This window comes from Artemia franciscana, chromosome 16 (genome assembly GCF_032884065.1).
Source record: "Artemia franciscana chromosome 16, ASM3288406v1, whole genome shotgun sequence".
Classification (NCBI taxonomy): Eukaryota; Metazoa; Arthropoda; class Branchiopoda; order Anostraca; family Artemiidae; genus Artemia; species Artemia franciscana.
The window spans coordinates 18,827,699-18,845,850 of record NC_088878.1 but is presented as its reverse complement, the minus strand read 5'-3'; the positions used below and the strand labels follow the sequence as shown (position 1 = coordinate 18,845,850).

Sequence of the window (18,152 nt, the reverse complement as noted above, 5' to 3'; positions counted from 1 at the left end):
CCTCTCAATTTCCAACTTTTGTAAAAATGTGGGTTTCCGGGGCCCTCGAATTTGGAGACATTAAAAACCAAAGGAATTTTGAGGTTCAGGGCGAACACAATAGGAACAGCTTGACGATTTACATTAAATCATTTTTATTTTTTTCCTAGAAAAGGTAACTACAAGCTTTCAAGGCTATTAATCTGGCTTAATGTCTCGCAATATTGACACAATTTTATTTTAATCTTACTTTGTATGCACACTTAATATCTGCAACCTGGCGATCCCATAGCTATTGTCTCGATCAGGGTTTTGATTTTGGCTTTTTTTCTTATTTGAACTTATGCGATGACTTCATCTATGTATGCTTTTTCTGGGCTCTCACTAAAGGAAACTCTAAGAACTGTCACTTCTCGAAATTTTTTTTCAACATTTTAGCTTAGCTCTTTTTCTGATTGCTTTGATTTCTGTTTTCAACTTTATTGTTTACGTAAAAAAACACAAGGCCCAATCGAAGATTTTTTTTCCGTTGGGGCAAATAATCACGTTTTTTTCTTTTTCGTCGTGAAAATAGCTTTAGCTTTTAATTCTTTTTGCAGAGATGTTGAATCCATGTCAAATATTTTGAAGACGGATCCAATCTTCGTCGATGCCACCTCAAAGATGGTTTACACTAATGGCCCAATCCCTGGACAGACGCGGGTGGCATTGCGCAATGATCATCTTTCTTATCTTATAACTTGGTAGGTTCAATTTGTTACTTAAGAGCCAAAGAAAGTTAAATGAATCTGATTTATTGAATTGGTTAAGTGGAAACTTACGCAACCAGACTGAAAATTTGCATGATGTTAAGCTTCTTTCATGAGGAATGCATATTACTTAAATAATCTTACAAATCGTTAATTTTTTACCATTTTCTGAGCTGTAATAGTGTAACAAAACGTCACTGTCACGCCTAGAGATATGATATTTCTAACACTTGTAAGATAATTGTTGAAAATAAATACTAAGCTTTTTTGAGTAAAGGAGGGCATTGTTAACTTTTGCACCTTGGTCCTGCTGATCTTTCCTTTGAACACTGCTTAGAAAACGGTTCTTGACAATTCTGTCAGAATTAGAAATTTCAGACACGACCTCTAGGCGTTACTGCGATGGAATATGAATATTATTTTAAAAACCTCTTATCTAAGAAATTAATGAATTCCATTCTAGTAATTCCTGCACGTAAAGGGAAATTTAACTTCAAGTGTTATTTCGCTTAAAAAGAATGTTTGAACCCAGACCTGTTGCAATTGATTGGTTTTTTCTTTTCGTACTGTTATTATAATTATTTAACGAGCGAGTTACTAACGGAGGAAACTGTTACTAATTCTAAAAATAGCTCAAAATCTCTTTGTTTTGGTAAGTACAATGTTTCTTACCGAATTTTTTACCTGGAGTAATCTCTCATTTGTTTTTTCTTAGAGAGAGACAGGTAACTGTGGCAGTTTTTTTGGGATATTTGAAACGTCACATCAAGTTGATTTAGGTTTAGTTGCGCTATTTTCCTTTTCTCTTTTGTCATTTTTTTTTTTTATAATTTTCTTTCTGTTACTTCATAACAATGTAAATATTAGGGATTTTTTTAAAAGGAAGCTTGGTTCTGGCACTTAATTTTTTTTTTTTTTTAATCTCAACAAATCACTTGCTAAGTTAAAAGTTTAAAATAATGAATAAACTAAAATAATAGAAACATAAAGAGGATCATACACCTTGAGTTTTTCCCAGACAACATCCCTTATTCTCTATACTGACCAAATTTTGGCAGGACCTACATTGTCAAGGGCTCCGTCCACCTCTGTAGTGTGGGCATAGGTTATTTTCGTGCAGACTTTCACTTGCGTTTTTGCAAATACTTCTAGACAAATAGCAACAATTACATAAATGCTTCTTTTAGAATTATAGGGGTGCAAATCTTAGTTCTAGCCTTCCTATAGTGAGTTTTAGATGATCACTATTTATGAAAACCATTAGTTGCAACTACTTAACCCTTTAGAGGTAGACGGGGCCATATCTGAAAAAAATTTCCGGCTTGGAGGGGATATCAATGTATTTTTGTTCGGAGGAATTCACCAAAAGAATTTTGGTTTGGTAGAAGGGGATGGATTAGGTTTTTTTTTACATGCATTTTAAAAATGTGTTTACGAGTTGGAGAAGTCTTTTTTATTGGGAGGAGGTCAAACGCAACAATCCCTTGTTCCCTCCTAAATACTCCCCGGGTGGTGGGTCTAACTGCAGCATTATCTACGATAATATAGTCTCTGCTTCTTTTTTTACGTGTTGAAAAGAAATGTTCCCTTTTTCAACTTTTAACTTAAATTTTGAAATTTAAAACTTGTTTGACGTTTGGTTGTAGTAAAGTAGCCCATTTCGAAGACATCAAGTAGTTTAAAAAAATCTATGCTTGTTTGATTTAGATCAATCCTGAAAGGATCGAGAAAAGCTTTAGAAAACGTTTCAAACAGTTCATGGTAATGAACTATAAGTAAGGATTGACCCGACTCAATAGTAATCGAGATTCTAAAAAAAAAGCGGAATTTAATATTAATAGATACACCAAAAGAACTGGATTTTTCAAGCTGATTTCAAATATGTAAGTTTCATTAAGTTTATTCGTACCATAAAAAGTTACGAGCCTGAGAAAATTTGCCTTATTTTGAAAAAAGGGGAAAACCCCCTAAAGGTCAGAGAATCTTAACGAAAACACGCCGTCAGATTCAGCGTATCTGAGAACTCTATAGTGGTTTCAAGCTCCCATCTGCAAAAACGTAAAATTTTGCATTTTTTTTTTGCCAGAAGAAAGATCACGGATGCGTGTTTATTTGTTTTTTTTTCAAGGGTGATCTTATCAACCCAGTAGTATTAGAATATCGCGAAAGGGCTCATTCAAGACGAAATTCAAAGTTCTAGTGCTCTTTTTTTCCAAAGTCACCCGGTCAAAATTTTGAAATGGCCATTCTGTTCAGCATAGTCAAAAAATCGAATAACTATATCTTTGAGGATGACTTATTCCTCTATAGTCCCCAGGGGAAGGGCTGGAAGTTATGAACCTTGTCCATTGTTTACATATAGTATTGGTCATTGGGAAGTATAAAGACGTTTTCAGGGGGATTTTTTCTAGCGGGGGAGGTTGGGGATTGGGGTTACGTGGGAGAATCTTTCCATGGAGAAAGTATTCATGGGGGAAGGGATATTTCTATGAAGGGAGTACCAGATTTCCCAGCAATATTTAAAAACGATCGGAAATTAAATAAAAAAAGTTTTTTAGCTGAAAGTAAGGAGCAATATTAAAACTTAAAGCGAACAGAAATTATTATGTATGTGAGGGGGATCGCCCCCTTGTCAATACCTCCCTCTTTACGCAAAAGTTCGAATTTTTTTCCAATTCTTTGAAAGTGACCCCTGAATCACAAAGGCCGTTTAATTAGAATAAGTAGCTCGTTTGATAGTACTAAAAAAATATAGCGTAAAGAGCAAGGTATTGACAAGGGCGCGATCCCCCTCACATACGTAATAATTTCTGTTCGTTTTAAGTTTTAATGTTGTTCCTTACTTTCAGTTGAAAAAACTTGTTTTTTTGTCTAATTTATGAAGTAACAAGGTTGATTGGCTAAGGCCCTTCTATTCTGACTAGCGTTTTCAAGGAACTATTATTTTTTGAAATTAAATTTTTTAGCTTGAAATTTTTCTCGTACACTTAATATATGTTTAATTTTGGCAGTTATTTTGGTAAATTAGTATTTTTGGTTTGTTTTGGAATTCATCCATAGACTTCTTATGTCAAGTGACTTGTATTTCCAAAGCACGAAAGAAGTGTATTTTTAAGCCATGCTCTTTCCAGATAGATTTCCCCATTCCCGATATTCCGTTTGTAGTTAGGTAAATTAATCAATTTACGTATTTTGGATCTTGGTGAGATTGGGAATTCTTAGGTCTTGAGATATTTCATGATTTATCAGTAATTTTTGATTATTTCGAAGTTGGTCAATTTATTTCTAATTTTTATGGTGATAAAGGATATTTGAGAGACACCCTTGTATTTTGGCTGAGACTGAAAATTTATCAGGTAGGATTTACCATCATTTGGTCTTTGAATAATTTACACAAGCCCTGAGTTAAAAAAACAAAGCAAAAAAAAAAATAATTGTTTCTTCAATTTCTATAACTATTTGTAAACGAGCCATTTCTGTATGCTAATTATTTTTCTCGAGTGTGTATTATTTGAACTAATTAGTATATAAATTAAGTAATTCTAGTAATACTGAATTCAGTAAGATCTCTAATCCTATTTTTGTTTCTAGGTATACTCTCTCTGGGATAACTGGTTACATGTGGTTCAGGAACTTTATTCAAAGAAGGCCAACGTTTCTATAATAATTTTTTTTTAACTCTAACTTAGTTATTTGTTCAATAAAACTGTATTTGTTATTATGAAAGTTATTTACGTGGAGACAGCTAACTTTGTAAGCAAAGTTTTGTGTGACGTCATGACCGGGTATCTGAAGGTATCCGACCTAGCGAGTCTTTGTTTCATAATACAATTGGTTCCCTTGAGATTGTGATACATTTTTGGGAATATTTCGAGATTTGTTTGCAAGTGATTAAGGAATGTTTAGTTTTATGATTTTACGGATTTATATAACCTAAAGTAAAAGATTTATTTTTGTTGCATAGTCTTATAAATATTATCCAAAAATTGAATGTGGGTTTGGTAACTCCCCAAAGTTGAAAAAATACCACAAAAACAATGTTAAAGATTCAAGATTTATTTGACACACGAAGTAAACAAACACCGCAGAAGATAATGCATAAGGAATGAAAGCCTTTTTGACTCATACTTAAAAAAAGAAAAGAACCTAATCTTCCAGACTTTTTATTTCTAGAATGCCATTAACTCTATGAATTCATTTGGAAGACACTCTGGTATTTATTTTAACTTGGGCAGCTTGTAAAAAGTTAAAAGTAATTGCAGTAATTTTTTCACATAATTAAGGCAGAGAAAAACGAATCTTGTCTTCCTACCCTCATATTGAATGGGGTATATTGTGAATATATGTGTTTGAGATTATCTATTGAGATACGTGTATTTTTTGTCCAAAAAGATTCCCGGTTTGAGATAAAGGTCGCTAAAGCTTGTCGGGTCCCCTTTAAATTGCTGTATTTCGGGAATGATTCCAGATAGCCTTTTCTATTCATGTAATCCTTTTCTGATAATTTGGACTGTGACTTTTATTTGTGAATTTTTCGGTAATTTCTTGTGTCCTATTTTTAAACAGAATGTTAACGTTGCTTCATCTCTGCAACGCTCAAGACTAATTTTGTGTTTTTTCTTTGGCAAATAATAATTTTTAAAATAAAAGGGTATCTTTTATTCTTTTGCTTGGGAATAGGAGCCATTTTCGGAGTAAAATAAGTGTGCCTTAAAATTTGTATCAAAGAAAAAACTTCAGAATTCTTTTTTTTATTTAAAAGTCAGTATCAAAAACTTGCTTAATATTGACATTCTCAATTGTAACATTTATGGGTTTAAATGTCATTTACTAGATATATGTTTACTAACAATTTGTCACCTTATCTTTAAAAATTTTTAAAATGTGGTAGAACAGGTTATTTCGATACTGAATGTGAAACTTTAAAATGAAACTGAACTTCCTATTTAAAAAAAAAAAAAAGTAAAGTCAGAGATGCATTACAGACATAATCATGTATGCGTCCGTTACAGAAATACACAGTAGAAAGAAAAATTTGCAAAATATATTTGAAGGGAAAAAAATCAGATGATGATTTCTTAAGCTATATTGGCCTGCCATAACATAAAAAAAGAACACGATCGAAAATGGGGCTTCTAAAGGTCAAACGAAAATGCTGCAGAAAACACAAAAAGCGAATGTTTTGAGAGAACAACCGCCTCTCTTCTTCAGGTCGAACAAAATAATGTAAACAAAGAAAATGCCGAAGGAAAAAAAAACAAACGCGGAAAGTAAAACCAAAGTTAAAGCCACCAAAAAAAAAAAAAAAAAAAAAAAAAAAAAAAAAAAAAATTAAAATCCAAACAAATGTGAACTGCCATCGACGGATATCCACCGATTGAGTTGTTCGCTAGTATCCGCCGATGGCAGTTCACATTTGATTGAATTTGGTGCCAGTCGCAGATATTAGCGAATAACTCAATTTATTTTTGTTAGGTATTTGATTTTAATTCTTATAATTTTTGTTCTTTTATTGAATTTTATTTATCTTAAAGTTTTGGGCAGTTTTTTTTTAATTGGTTTTTAACTGATTTTGTTGCACTTTCCGCGCTTGTCTTTTCTTTGGCGTTTTACTTGTTTATTTTATTTTGTCGTGCTGAAGAAGCGAAGTGGTTGTTCTCTCAAAATAGTCGCTTTTTGTGTTTTCTGCAGTATTTTCGTTTGGCCTTTAGAAGCCCCATTTTCGATCGTTTTCTTTGGCATTTTACATGTTTATTTTATTTTATCGTGCTGAAGAAGAGAAGTGGCTGTTCTCTCAAAATAGTCGCTTTTTGTGTTTTCTGCAGTATTTTCGTTTGGCCTTTAGAAGCCCCATTTTCGATCGTTTTCTTTGGCATTTTACATGTTTATTTTATTTTGTCGTGCTGAAGAAGCTAAGTGGCTGTTCTCTCAAAATAGTCGCTTTTTGTGTTTTCTGCAGTATTTTCGTTTGGCCTTTAGAAGCCCCATTTTCGATCGTTTTCTTTGGCATTTTACATGTTTATTTTATTTTGTCGTGCTGAAGAAGAGAAGTGGCTGTTCTCTCAAAATAGTCGCTTTTTGTGTTTTCTGCAGTATTTTCGTTTGGCCTTTAGAAGCCCCATTTTCGATCGTTTTCTTTGGCATTTTACATGTTTATTTTATTTTGTCGTGCTGAAGAAGCTAAGTGGCTGTTCTCTCAAAATAGTCGCTTTTTGTGTTTTCTGCAGTATTTTCGTCTGGCCTTTAGAAGCCTCATTTTCGATCGTTTTATTTCTTTATGTTAAAATATCAGATATAAGGAGGTGGAAAAACCACTTCAGTCGTTTCAAACCTGAAAGACTTGGGAAATTTGGAAAGCTTGAAAAAATGGAACAAAAACGAATTTAACTGGCAAACTAACAAACAAAGAGAAAATTGTAGTCGGGAATTGTGACCATGGTATTTTGAGAAGCAAGCAATTTGTCATCCGTGTAGTGGTCAAACAGCCTAAAAGGGGACACAAGACTGTCTGATATAGGGGGCCTAGAACTTCCTTGCAGGAAGAAAGTCAAGAGGTATCTAATATAGTAACAAAAGAAGGGGTGAAAGAGGCAATAAAATAATATCCCAGATATTCAGCTCCCTGGTTGGATCGCATACCTGAATGAATATAGAAACTTTTGAGGTATAGTTTAATGGCAGGTATTCTAAGGCTATGTAACTTGTATTTGTTAGTATGGTTTGGCCTGAGCTGGGGAACGAATCTCTAATGGCTATACAACAAATGACTGCAATCGTTCTATAGATAAGTTAGATGGCAATAGAATATGGACCAAATTGATATAGAGGCAGTATGGATATTCGAAAGAGATGAAAGGATGGAAGGTTCGATTGAGATTTTCAAGCTCATATATGAAAGTGTTATGATTTATTTTATGCTGTTGTTTTATAACTCTTTAAAATTCTATCTTATGTTGCACGGTTGTGCCCAACTTTTTCAGGGGGAAGTTGTTGGGTCCCTGGCACTAATTATCAGATACACTTCCTTTTATAACTTATTACTATTCTTCTCTAAACTCATTGTTTCACCACATGCCCTAGCTATTAGTTTGATATCTTCTTTCCTTGCTTGTAGCTCCCTTTAACATTTTTTTTTCTTTTGGCTAAAAAAGGGCTATTAGACACCTCTGATCAATTCGATAACAAGTTAATGTCTAAAAATCCAGACCGATGAGGAGTCTTCGCACTGGCTAGGCGGAAAATATCTATTGGTATCAAAATTCTGTTGTTGGGGGTTTCAGTTACTATTGAGCCGCGTCGCTCCTTACTTACAGTTGGTTACCACGAACTGTTACTTGCCAAATAAAAATCTGATGGTTTTCAATCGTAATATCCTTTATCTTCAAAGCGATGACACAGTAACATAGTGTCTTATTCTTCAAATAACTGAAACGCGAGCCACCATTTCCTCTCGCATTAACTTGAGTCACCTTCTAAACAATTCAAACTAAATTAATTTAATGGCAAAGTCAATATTTTTCAATCAAGGCAGGATGTGTGTTTTGCCATTGCTTAAACTTTTCATAATGACAATTGCAGCACAAGAATCCTTTTGCATAAGAGTAACTAATATCTTCAATGTATAAATTACAGTGCTTTATTTGAGTTGGATATTCTCTATGCAGCTTATTCGGAGTGCACAACAGGCACTTACTTATTAAATCTATTGGAAATCGTGTAATTTTGAAAAGACCACCTTTCCAAGTTATACAAAAACAGAGGTCAGATGTGGAATATTGTTACAGCTCACTTGCATATTTTGCTTTAATTGACATTGGCATTTATATTGACATTAATTGACATAATGTGAATTTGGTTCTTCTCAAGTCAAAATGACGAAATTCAACCCTCTCGAGTCAGTAGAGAAAACACAACAGCTGAAAACACCATAAGCATATGAGAACATCATATACTCAGCTACATACTAAATTTAGGAAGGACTTTAAAAATTTTGAAAGATTCACTAACACTTGCGTTTCTTGCTGTTGTAGATTTGGATTTTACTTTTTCGAGATTACCAAAATATACAAATTCAATACACTATACACTAAACTATTGAGAATGTGATAAGAATCTTGAAAGAACTCACTAAAAAATTGTATTGAGGCAACTTCTTAAACGTACCCAAAACATTCAATGCACTATATGCAAAATTTGGGAGAATTTATAAAAATCTTGGAAAATTCTTTGAAGTTTTCAGATTTTTCAGTTTTTGTTCCCATATTTTTCGTATATTCACTTTTTGTTGACGAAATTTGCATTTTTCGTTTTTTTTAAATAATTTTCATTTTTTTTCAATTGTTGTCCCAAAGTTTTCAGATGCAATGGTTTTGGATGGGTAAGCTTTACACCATTTTCATTTTTTTTTTTTTTTTTTTTACAGTTTTTTTTTTTTCAAATCATAGTTCATGCAATTTTCGTTTTTGCAATTCTAAATCATAATTTTTCTGAGTTTTGTTACCTGATTTTTATTTTTCAATTTTTGTTCACATAATTTTCGCCATGTTAGGTTTCTTTAATAGGATTTGGCACGTTAATTTTTGGTTTTAGGGCTTTTGACTAGGTTAAAATATATGTTCTGTGATATTTCGTTTTCATATATGTAGACTGACTTTCCGTTGTCGGATATCCTATATTGACCCGAGAGCATTGAACTTCACCCTATTGAATTTCAGATGCCATTGTCGATAGGTTCTGGTGATATTTAAGCGTTTCGTGATCCTGAACAATTTTATATGAAGAGGGGCTGTATTCGTTGCTATTAAAAGTAAAAGCAAGTGAAAGAAGCCCATATAGCTGCCATAGGAGTCTGGGGAAGACTAGTTGTCACTAATTTAAAAAACACATCTAAATCAGAAACTAAAAATATAACATTAAGTGAATAAAATGATTGGATTCCATAAAACCATTAATGATTTTGCGATTAATTTTCAAAATAGAGGCAAAGAAAAAAAAAATGAATAGAGTGAATAAAACAAATTAGGCACATCAAGTGAATAAAATGATGTGGAGAATGCGGTGGTGAAATCGATATTTTTTTCTTATTTGGTGAATTTTATATTGATTACGAGGGGAGGTGTGGTTATGTAGCTGTGTCAGTATGATCACAATTCATTGACTCAGCATTGCTAGTAGTATTAATTCTCATTACGATTTCAAAAAGACAAAAAGACTCGGAAAAAATATAAAATGAGAGTTGATCAGATTGTAGCAGGGGTGTGCGCAGATCTATCGCCCTTTTTGCTATGACTAGCTCTCTTTAATATTTTAAAAATAAAAATTTAATTAGAGCAGAGAGAAAACATTAAACTAATAACAGCTTCCTAGATTCTAACAGGTGAGTACACAGATCTATTGCGCTTGGTGATAACATTAGCTATCATTACTATTTGATTAAAATCTGGATTATAATAATAGATAAAAGTAGAATCAAAAGAAAATAAAAAAAAGCTGATTAGATTGTAGTTAGGATGTAAACAGATCTCTCGCCTGTGTTACTAGCTTTAGTTGTCAATATAATTTAAATAAAATCAAACCTCAAAGAAAGATAAAGACTTGAAAGAAAATTTAAAACAAATAAGAGGTAATTAGACTTTAGCAGGGGTTTCCCCAGTTTTTTTTATTTTTGTGCTAGTTTTGACTTTCATTATTGTAAAAATAACATTAGTCTCGCAAGAAAAAAAAAAAAAAAGATAACTGTTTTTACTATAAAAATGGTTACTTCAAAATAAGTTACTAAATTACTTACCAAGATAATTACTCCAAGATAAATCAGATATTCACGAAGTAATGTACAAAAAAAAATTAGTAAACTTTTATACATTTGTTCATTCTTTGCTTGAAGGAATCAGACCTATAGATATCTTAGCGACATAACAGAGACGACTAACATGATATAACAATATAATACAATAGAATCAACTATATGTTATGCAACGGATTGTTTTACTTTTAAAATTATCTGAGGGCGTAGAACAGGAGCGCCCGTTTTGATAAACAATTTCGGGTGAAGCTTTGAGTTATTTTAATTGTTCCTCATTAAAGTTAATTACATTGTTATTGTTAACTACAAAAGCACGTATTATGTGACAAATTCCTGATTTTAATAACACAAGCTACTACAGTGTTGTAGAAAAATGCAGTTTTCCTTAAAAAAATTGTTTTTGTTAAATTGTTCTTATTACAAAAGATGTTTAATCACATCAGTTTAATTGAAAATGAGCCATTAAACAACTCTACGATGTTCTAGTGCCAATCTATCTTAAAAAGAAAGAAACAAAGATGCCGTTTATACAGAATATCGCGGTTGTAGCTGCTTTTCTTGATTTTCAAGCCAATATATTTCCCTTGTTGTTCAAACCAAGGGATAGTAACTTTTCCATTCAGGGGTTTCGGACTAGGCGGTTCTAATAGTGTACTTCTTGTTTTGATCTTACTCTCTTTTTAGGAGCTATAGGCTATTATATTTTTAGTGTTGGGCGCTATTAGGCTATGTTTCGACTGTTTTGAGTTCTATTGTAAAATTAGGTCATTAATAAACATGATTATCTAGTTAAGTACGAAAAATATGTAGAACTGCTCCTTCACTGGTTTAGAATGTGGAACCTTTATTGCTCTAGATCAGGCAGCCATATACACAAGTAAAATACTATTCATACTGTAGATTAAACTGAGAAGTCGGAGTTTAAAATTTATAGCTCATCACATTGATCTACAGTTAGATGGATATTTGGAGATTAGAGTAGCTAATAGATTTGATTATAGATATCTCTATACATATAACCTTATTCAGAGTGAAGCAGCAGTGAACAATGAGTTACTGATAGAAGAATCAACTTTTGAAGACCTAAGAGGTAAAGATTTTGAAATGAAATTAGAACCCTGCGATTCTGTAGAAATAGAGAAGATTGTTTCTTCAATAAAATCAAACAGTGCTGGGACCGATGGCCTCAACCTACGAACTCTAAAATCAGTGCTTCCGAATATTCTTCCAGTACTAGTATTTTTAATAAATCTGTCAATGGCAGAGGGTCAATTTCCCTGTTCGCTGAAAATGGCCAAAGTCATCCCGCTTCCGAAGTCTGGGACTCTAAGTGACCTTTCAAATTGGAGACCTATATCAATACTACCCATCATTTCAAAGCTATATGAAAAAATAGTGCACAAAAGACTATATGAGCATCTAACAAATTGCGGATTTCTGTCTGAAACTCAATTTGGATTTAGAAAAAGACATTCAACTGTGCATGCCGCTTTAAATTTAATTGATAAGGTAAACGGTGCACTGGAAACAAATTATTTTTGCATGACAATTTTCATTGATTTTAAAAAAGCTTTTGATACTGTTGATTTTGGAATTTTGTTGGATAGATTGTCGAAGTTAGGTGTTAGGAATAAGTGTTTGAGTTGGTTTGACTCGTATTTGCGAGGTGGAAGTGTAAAAGTCGTAATAAATAATGAAGTTTCACAAGCTTACCCATTGAATTGCGGAGTGCCACAAGGTTCTGTCCTAGGTCCTCTTTTATTTTTAATTTATGTAGATAGTATGAGATTTTTTGTCCCTGGTTACTTAACGTCTTTTGCTGATGACACTGCTATAACTGTTATTGCCAAATCGTTTCCGGACTTGATAGACCGAGCAAACAGTGCTTTAAAGGGACTACATACGTTTGTTACACTCAGTAAACTTACTGTTAGTGCTTCAAAAACAAGTTACATGGTTTTTAGAAGGACTAGTGAGCCCCAAGATTTACCTTCAGATATTAAGTACAATGGTGTTTCTTTAAAACAAGTCCGAGAAACGCGTTACCTCTGGTTTCTTCTTGACTTCAAACTGAGTTGGAAGGCGCACAGTGACCTAGTTTCCTCCAAAGTGTCAAGGGGAGTTGGAATGCTGCGGCGTCTAAAAAATGTGCTTCCTTTGAAAGTTTTAATGTCACTGTACCATACTTTAATAGCGTCGTATATAAATTATGGTTGTTTAATCTGGGCTAGTAACTTTCAGTCTAATTACAGGAGAGTTCAAGTGCAACAGAATAAGGCAATTAGAATTCTAGGAAATTATGATCTTGGAAGCGCTAGCACTGTGTCTATATATAAGAAGTTTGATATTTTGGATGTTGGAAAAATCAGAGACATGCAGATTGATATTTTAGTATATCAGTGTCTACATAATTTAGGGCCTGATATTTTTAATGATTTTTTTAGCTTGGGTTCTTCCTATCATGATTATGACACGCGAAATTCAAATAATCTTGTTCATGAGTTTCGGAATACTTCCCGGTCGGCTCATGTCATCAGATACATGGGACCGTCCGTCTGGAATCCATTCCCACAGCAAGTTAAGGAATCAGAAAGTCTGCCTCAGCTGAAACGACGCCTCAAGGCCCATCTTCTGAACAATTAGTAATGTTGAGTATTTTAGATTGAGAGAAGGGTATCTCCCCCCATTTTGTTAAATCGACCATTAGTTTTTGTTTTGTTTTCTTTTTTTGTGTTTTTTTCTTTTTTTTGTAGTTTATTTATCGTATTTATTTTTCTTTTTGATATAAGTGAAATATTTTAAAGAAATGGATCGTATTTGATGTCAGCTATGCTTACAGGCCATTGCGGCCTATTTTTTTTAGCTGATGAATGAAAGTTTATTGTATTGTTTTTAGAATAAATTACCTACCTACCTACCTACCTAGATATTCTTTTATAGATATCAGCCTAATGTGTACAAAACCCTGCTAACCTTCCAGAAAAAAAAAAATATTTTTCATTTTTCCAGAAACCGGTTCTTCCGGAATAAGTAGTCTTGTATATTTTCTAATACTTTGTGGTAACAAACGGTAAGAAAAGCTTGGCTCGCACTAATGATAATAGAACTCTTCCATGGAATGATTGCATTGAATCTTTGGTTTATAATTTCCAAAAAGGGGTTCAATCGATTGGAAACTGAAGGTTCTAGAAGCTTTATAGTATAGAACCTTAAGTAGTAAAAGTGATAAAGTAACTGTAAAGTGTTGCTTTTTGGTATTTTATAGAAAAAAAAATCTACTTGAAAAGGGCAAAAATGCACTCGAGTTAGGATTTTAAGATAAAAAGCCTTATTCGCGACTTTTCAGTTTCAGGGGCAGTAAATAGAAAATTTTTAAATCTAAATAAAGTAGGGCACATAGAAGACGCATGGAATTACAGCTTCAGTTCGATAGCTATGTTCCAAGCGTTCAACCAAAAAAAAGTTAAAATGAGAGTTTACTGATATAAACTCTCAAAAAGTAGATTTTTTCGATTCTATTAAAAAAAAGTAACCTTTGAAACTTCCTAAAAACTGTTCTGCTAACAGGCATATCCAAAGCTGGTAAGATTTGGGTACATATTAACAGAATATTACAGTAAGCTTCACTGAATAGAATTAAAAATATATAATGGCAATTTTGATTTCAGTACAAATAAAAACGTTACTAAGCCTTTAAAATTCAGACTTCATTTATTCTTTTGTCATTTGAGACCTAAAGAAATAAATATTTAAGACTAGAACTCGATAATCTGCAAATGAATTACTCTTTGAAATGTTCAAATTTGCTAAAGAGCCGGTTGACAGATAAAAATTGATACACTAGGTTAGGAGGCTCGAAAAAAAAACACCTGTGGACAATATTGGCATAAATAACCTTCAAACTCCGGAATATGTCTCACACCGGAGATGGGTGTAGGATATTATTTCAAAGAGGAGTTTTGGGTTATTTTAACGAGGAGTCGTAATTTTGGAAAAAAATTACGAGAAAAAACGAGAGAATATCATGGAAAATACGGGGAATTATTGGAAGAACCTTAAGAATCACGAAATTTCGCAGCTAGGACGCAAAAATTCAAAGCCCGTTCATTTTGGCTGGGATAGTGCCTTCCTGTCTTTTTTCTAACGTCAAATCAGTGAATTATCAATTATTTGTGGTTTAAGGCTTATACAAAGTAGGGTAAATTCACGAAAATGTAGGAGAGAGGGGAGCGTAATATATTTTTGTATTTTAGGGGGTGGGTGAATTGTGTTTAATATTTTTCAATAATAATACCACAGAATATGCTTTTCGATGAAAATACCCTAAAACAAAACCCAAAGGGAGAAGAAAACAAATCTGCAGGACAAATACCTCCTTGATTTCCTTCCCAATTGACGCCCCTGCTGATACAGATTCTTTTGTTGGTTCAGAGCTTTCCTCGTTTCATGGGAGCTTCGTTTAAAGCTAATTTATGTTTTTTTTTATCTCCCTTTGTTAAAATTTATGATACTTTTTAAAGATGATTCTTTTTTATTTTTAGCGATATTACAATGCTTGCAGGTATGCAGATGACATCTTTGTTAAACACAATATTTTTATCAACTCGTTCCGAAGTTCAATCTAGATGCTGGAAACAAGGAAAGAACAAATGGTCTCTCATGTCGAAAACCACTGTTTTGACATTTGGAATGTCAGGTAAAATATTAAACATTAGACTTTTTTTTAGTCTCCTCTTTTATTCCTATCCAAGGCAGCTCCTTTCCATCTTCATCTGGAGGAGGTGGTGCGGTCCATCCCTAAAATAAATTATTATCTTTAGTGGAACATCTTTCTATATACCTAACTCTACATCTGCACGTCAATGTGAGAAAGGGGTAGTCATTTGAGTCTAACTAGATATTGATAGTTAAAAACATAAGACAGAGAATTTATTAGAAACAGTTAAAAATCACCTCCTTGAACATATTAAGAATGTTTGACAAATATTCTTTCATCAACAACAATTTGATCAAAAGAAAGTATTAAACTTAATCTCTATTTATGTCTATTTGACTGGAGTCAAAACAATGTAACGTATTTATTATTTTAATAGTTTACACATAATAAAGCTATTAGACCAACAGTAAAGTGCACTTTAAAGGGGAACGGGACATCAAAACATCCAGCTATCTCTCTTATGCGAACTTTTCTTGTCCTCCATCGTGCAGACCTTCAAACTCCAACAGCTAAGATGACTAGGACACGTTCAGCGTATATACCCAACCCAACTGCCCAAAAAAACCTTTGAGGGAAGAATAAATACCTCCCGTCCCAGGGGATGACCTCCCAAGCGCTGGTGGGAAATCTTTTCTGACCACCCCATCCAAGTACTGCTGAGGACTACACCAAACAGGGAGGCATACTGAAAATATTGCTATGATGACATGAGAAGCCAAGAATTGGCCAAACTGGTATGATGAGAATTAAATAAGTAAATAAGTAAGTTTAATCGAACAAGATCAGACATGATGAATCATGATTAAGAACAACTGGGAATGCTTGGAGATACTAAAAGCCATAAGAAGATGTCACGTAATACATTAACAAATTCGAGCTATTGTGAACCCTTTTGTGTGTGTTTAAGGAGACTTATATGTAACATTTAACAGACTTAACACTTTCGTTGTCCATATTTCCATGCTTGAGACCACACATAGTCAAATTCTGCAAGGCAAACTTATTATAAAGCTATTAACTTTATCCATAAAATATATTTTGCTATCGGTGGTAATTTGATAAATCATTTAAGACACTTAGATTTAAATCCTAAGAAATAAGGCGAATCCATACCAGAAGAAATATCCTTTAGATATATTTGCATGATTGATCATATATTTATACATCATTTTTAGCAAATCAAAGTTGTCAATAATATTTTTTTAGATAGGTTAGATAAAATATCTGTCACACAAGAATAATTTAGGTACAGTCATAAGACACCTCCTTGGAGAACACCAGCAGAGGTAGAAAACTCATTAGTGAGCCCTTCACTAATCTGCACTGTTCTTCTCGCCTTCTTGTACATACTCCTTATAGTATTGATAATGTCAGAGGGAATTCCATAGTAAGTCAAGATATGCCAGATACCATCTCGCCAGATTAGGTTAAAGGCTTGCTTAAAGTCAATGAACAGTTGGTATAACTTTTTACCGAATTCAAAATATTGTTCAATGATTTGTTTGATGAAAATTTTATGGTCTATAGTGGATCTGTTCTGAAGGAATCCAGCTGGTTACTCAGGAATAACATGCCTTGCCATATCAGCAAGGATATGCGGTCTAGGAGTATTTTATTGAGGATTTTAGCAGGTTAGCAAGTTATTAATATGGGTCTGTAGTTGTCGCAATGGCTTTTGGATTGTTTCTTGTGTGAGGGAAATATGACACACGTCCAGAAATCGGGATAGTTTTTTGTTTCCCAAACAGCAGTTACTATTTGATGGTACAGATTGATGATAAAGTCAGATTCTATTTTGGGCCATTCTGCTTTTATAACGTCTATCCTGGGTGCTTTATTGGTTTTGAGGGATTTCACGGTGGTTTCAACCTATGACTGTATGCGTGGTTGAGGTTGTCCCTCATTAATTTATTCTGAGCTAATTTTGTGCCCATTTTTATCCAAGAGATACAGGTACTTTGTATCTTTATGATTTGCTTGCTCTTTAGCAAGTCTGAACATAAGGCGTGAGTTACTTCTTGGGGGGTCGTCTTCGCAGTGCTGACACTTTTTGGTTATCATGTTATTAAGTACGTGCAGTCTTCAAATAGATTTCGTTCCGTGAACAACTAAATAATAACCTTTTTCTGGATTTTAAACAAAGCTGTTTGGCAATTTTTTATGAACTTATTTTGCAATCTCTCGACAAACAAAGATCTCTTACGAAACCTGTCAGACTAGTATTTTAGCAAGAAGTTAGACATTTCATTTAGCCATCAAGCAGTAAGAATATAATTAGGAATTCCGATATTTATAGGCAATCACGCTCCGATAGAGGTGGCGAGAGAAAAGTAAGCAGAAGGGGGGGGAGTGCCCCTTAAATTGCTGGGACAAGGTAACCAACCCTCAACACTTCCCTTACTTTTCTCGTAAGGAAACCACCAGTAAAATGTGTGATAATCGCTCTGGAATAATGGTGAGTGGAGAACTTGTTTATTTGCCAGTTCTGAACTTTTTGCAGTTTAGCCGAAATAATGGTGTTGGTGATGATCTTATTATTAGGCATGCCTTAGAAATCTTCGATGCAGCTGCTGTTGCGGCCGCCAAGTCTGCTTTTTGGAACAAAGTTTTACCTGGAGAAATTTGTCCAAGACGTGCAGGAAATAAGGCTACACAGAGTCATTTAGTGTGATATTCTTGAGCTGCTAGCGAAATGTGATTCTGAAGATTTAACCGTACCTACGTATGTTATCTTGGCAGCTAATGAAGTTCCTTCGGTCCCTGACCTGATGTTTTCACATCTATCCTCGAAGCTCAGGCGAATGGAAAAAGTCCTTAATGCTGTTGCGTCTCGTGCGGAAGTTTATGATAACCATTTTCCGCCCCTTCCTCAACTTATTGAACCAAATGTCCTGGCGACTTTTGT

General features: G+C 33.6%; 2 protein-coding genes across 5 annotated transcripts in view; one reads left to right on the top strand and one right to left on the bottom strand.

Moving 5' to 3' along the window:
• LOC136037174 (surfeit locus protein 1-like) overlaps nucleotides 1-4,446 on the top strand; it is a 29,114-nt gene extending 24,668 nt beyond the window's left edge. The window contains exons 6-7 of the mRNA XM_065719718.1: nucleotides 579-722; nucleotides 4,320-4,446. Of these exons, the coding sequence (XP_065575790.1) occupies nucleotides 579-722; nucleotides 4,320-4,392 (217 nt within the window). The 3' untranslated portion in view covers nucleotides 4,393-4,446. The remainder of the gene's footprint in view (nucleotides 1-578; nucleotides 723-4,319) is intronic.
• Nucleotides 4,447-9,120: 4,674 nt separating this feature from the next.
• LOC136037172 (glycoprotein-N-acetylgalactosamine 3-beta-galactosyltransferase 1-like) overlaps nucleotides 9,121-18,152 on the bottom strand; it is an 82,085-nt gene continuing 73,053 nt past the window's right edge. For all 4 annotated transcript variants that reach the window (XM_065719716.1, XM_065719715.1, XM_065719714.1 and 1 more), the window contains one exon: nucleotides 9,121-15,327. In XM_065719716.1, the coding sequence (XP_065575788.1) occupies nucleotides 15,235-15,327 (93 nt within the window). In that variant the 3' untranslated portion in view covers nucleotides 9,121-15,234. The remainder of the gene's footprint in view (nucleotides 15,328-18,152) is intronic.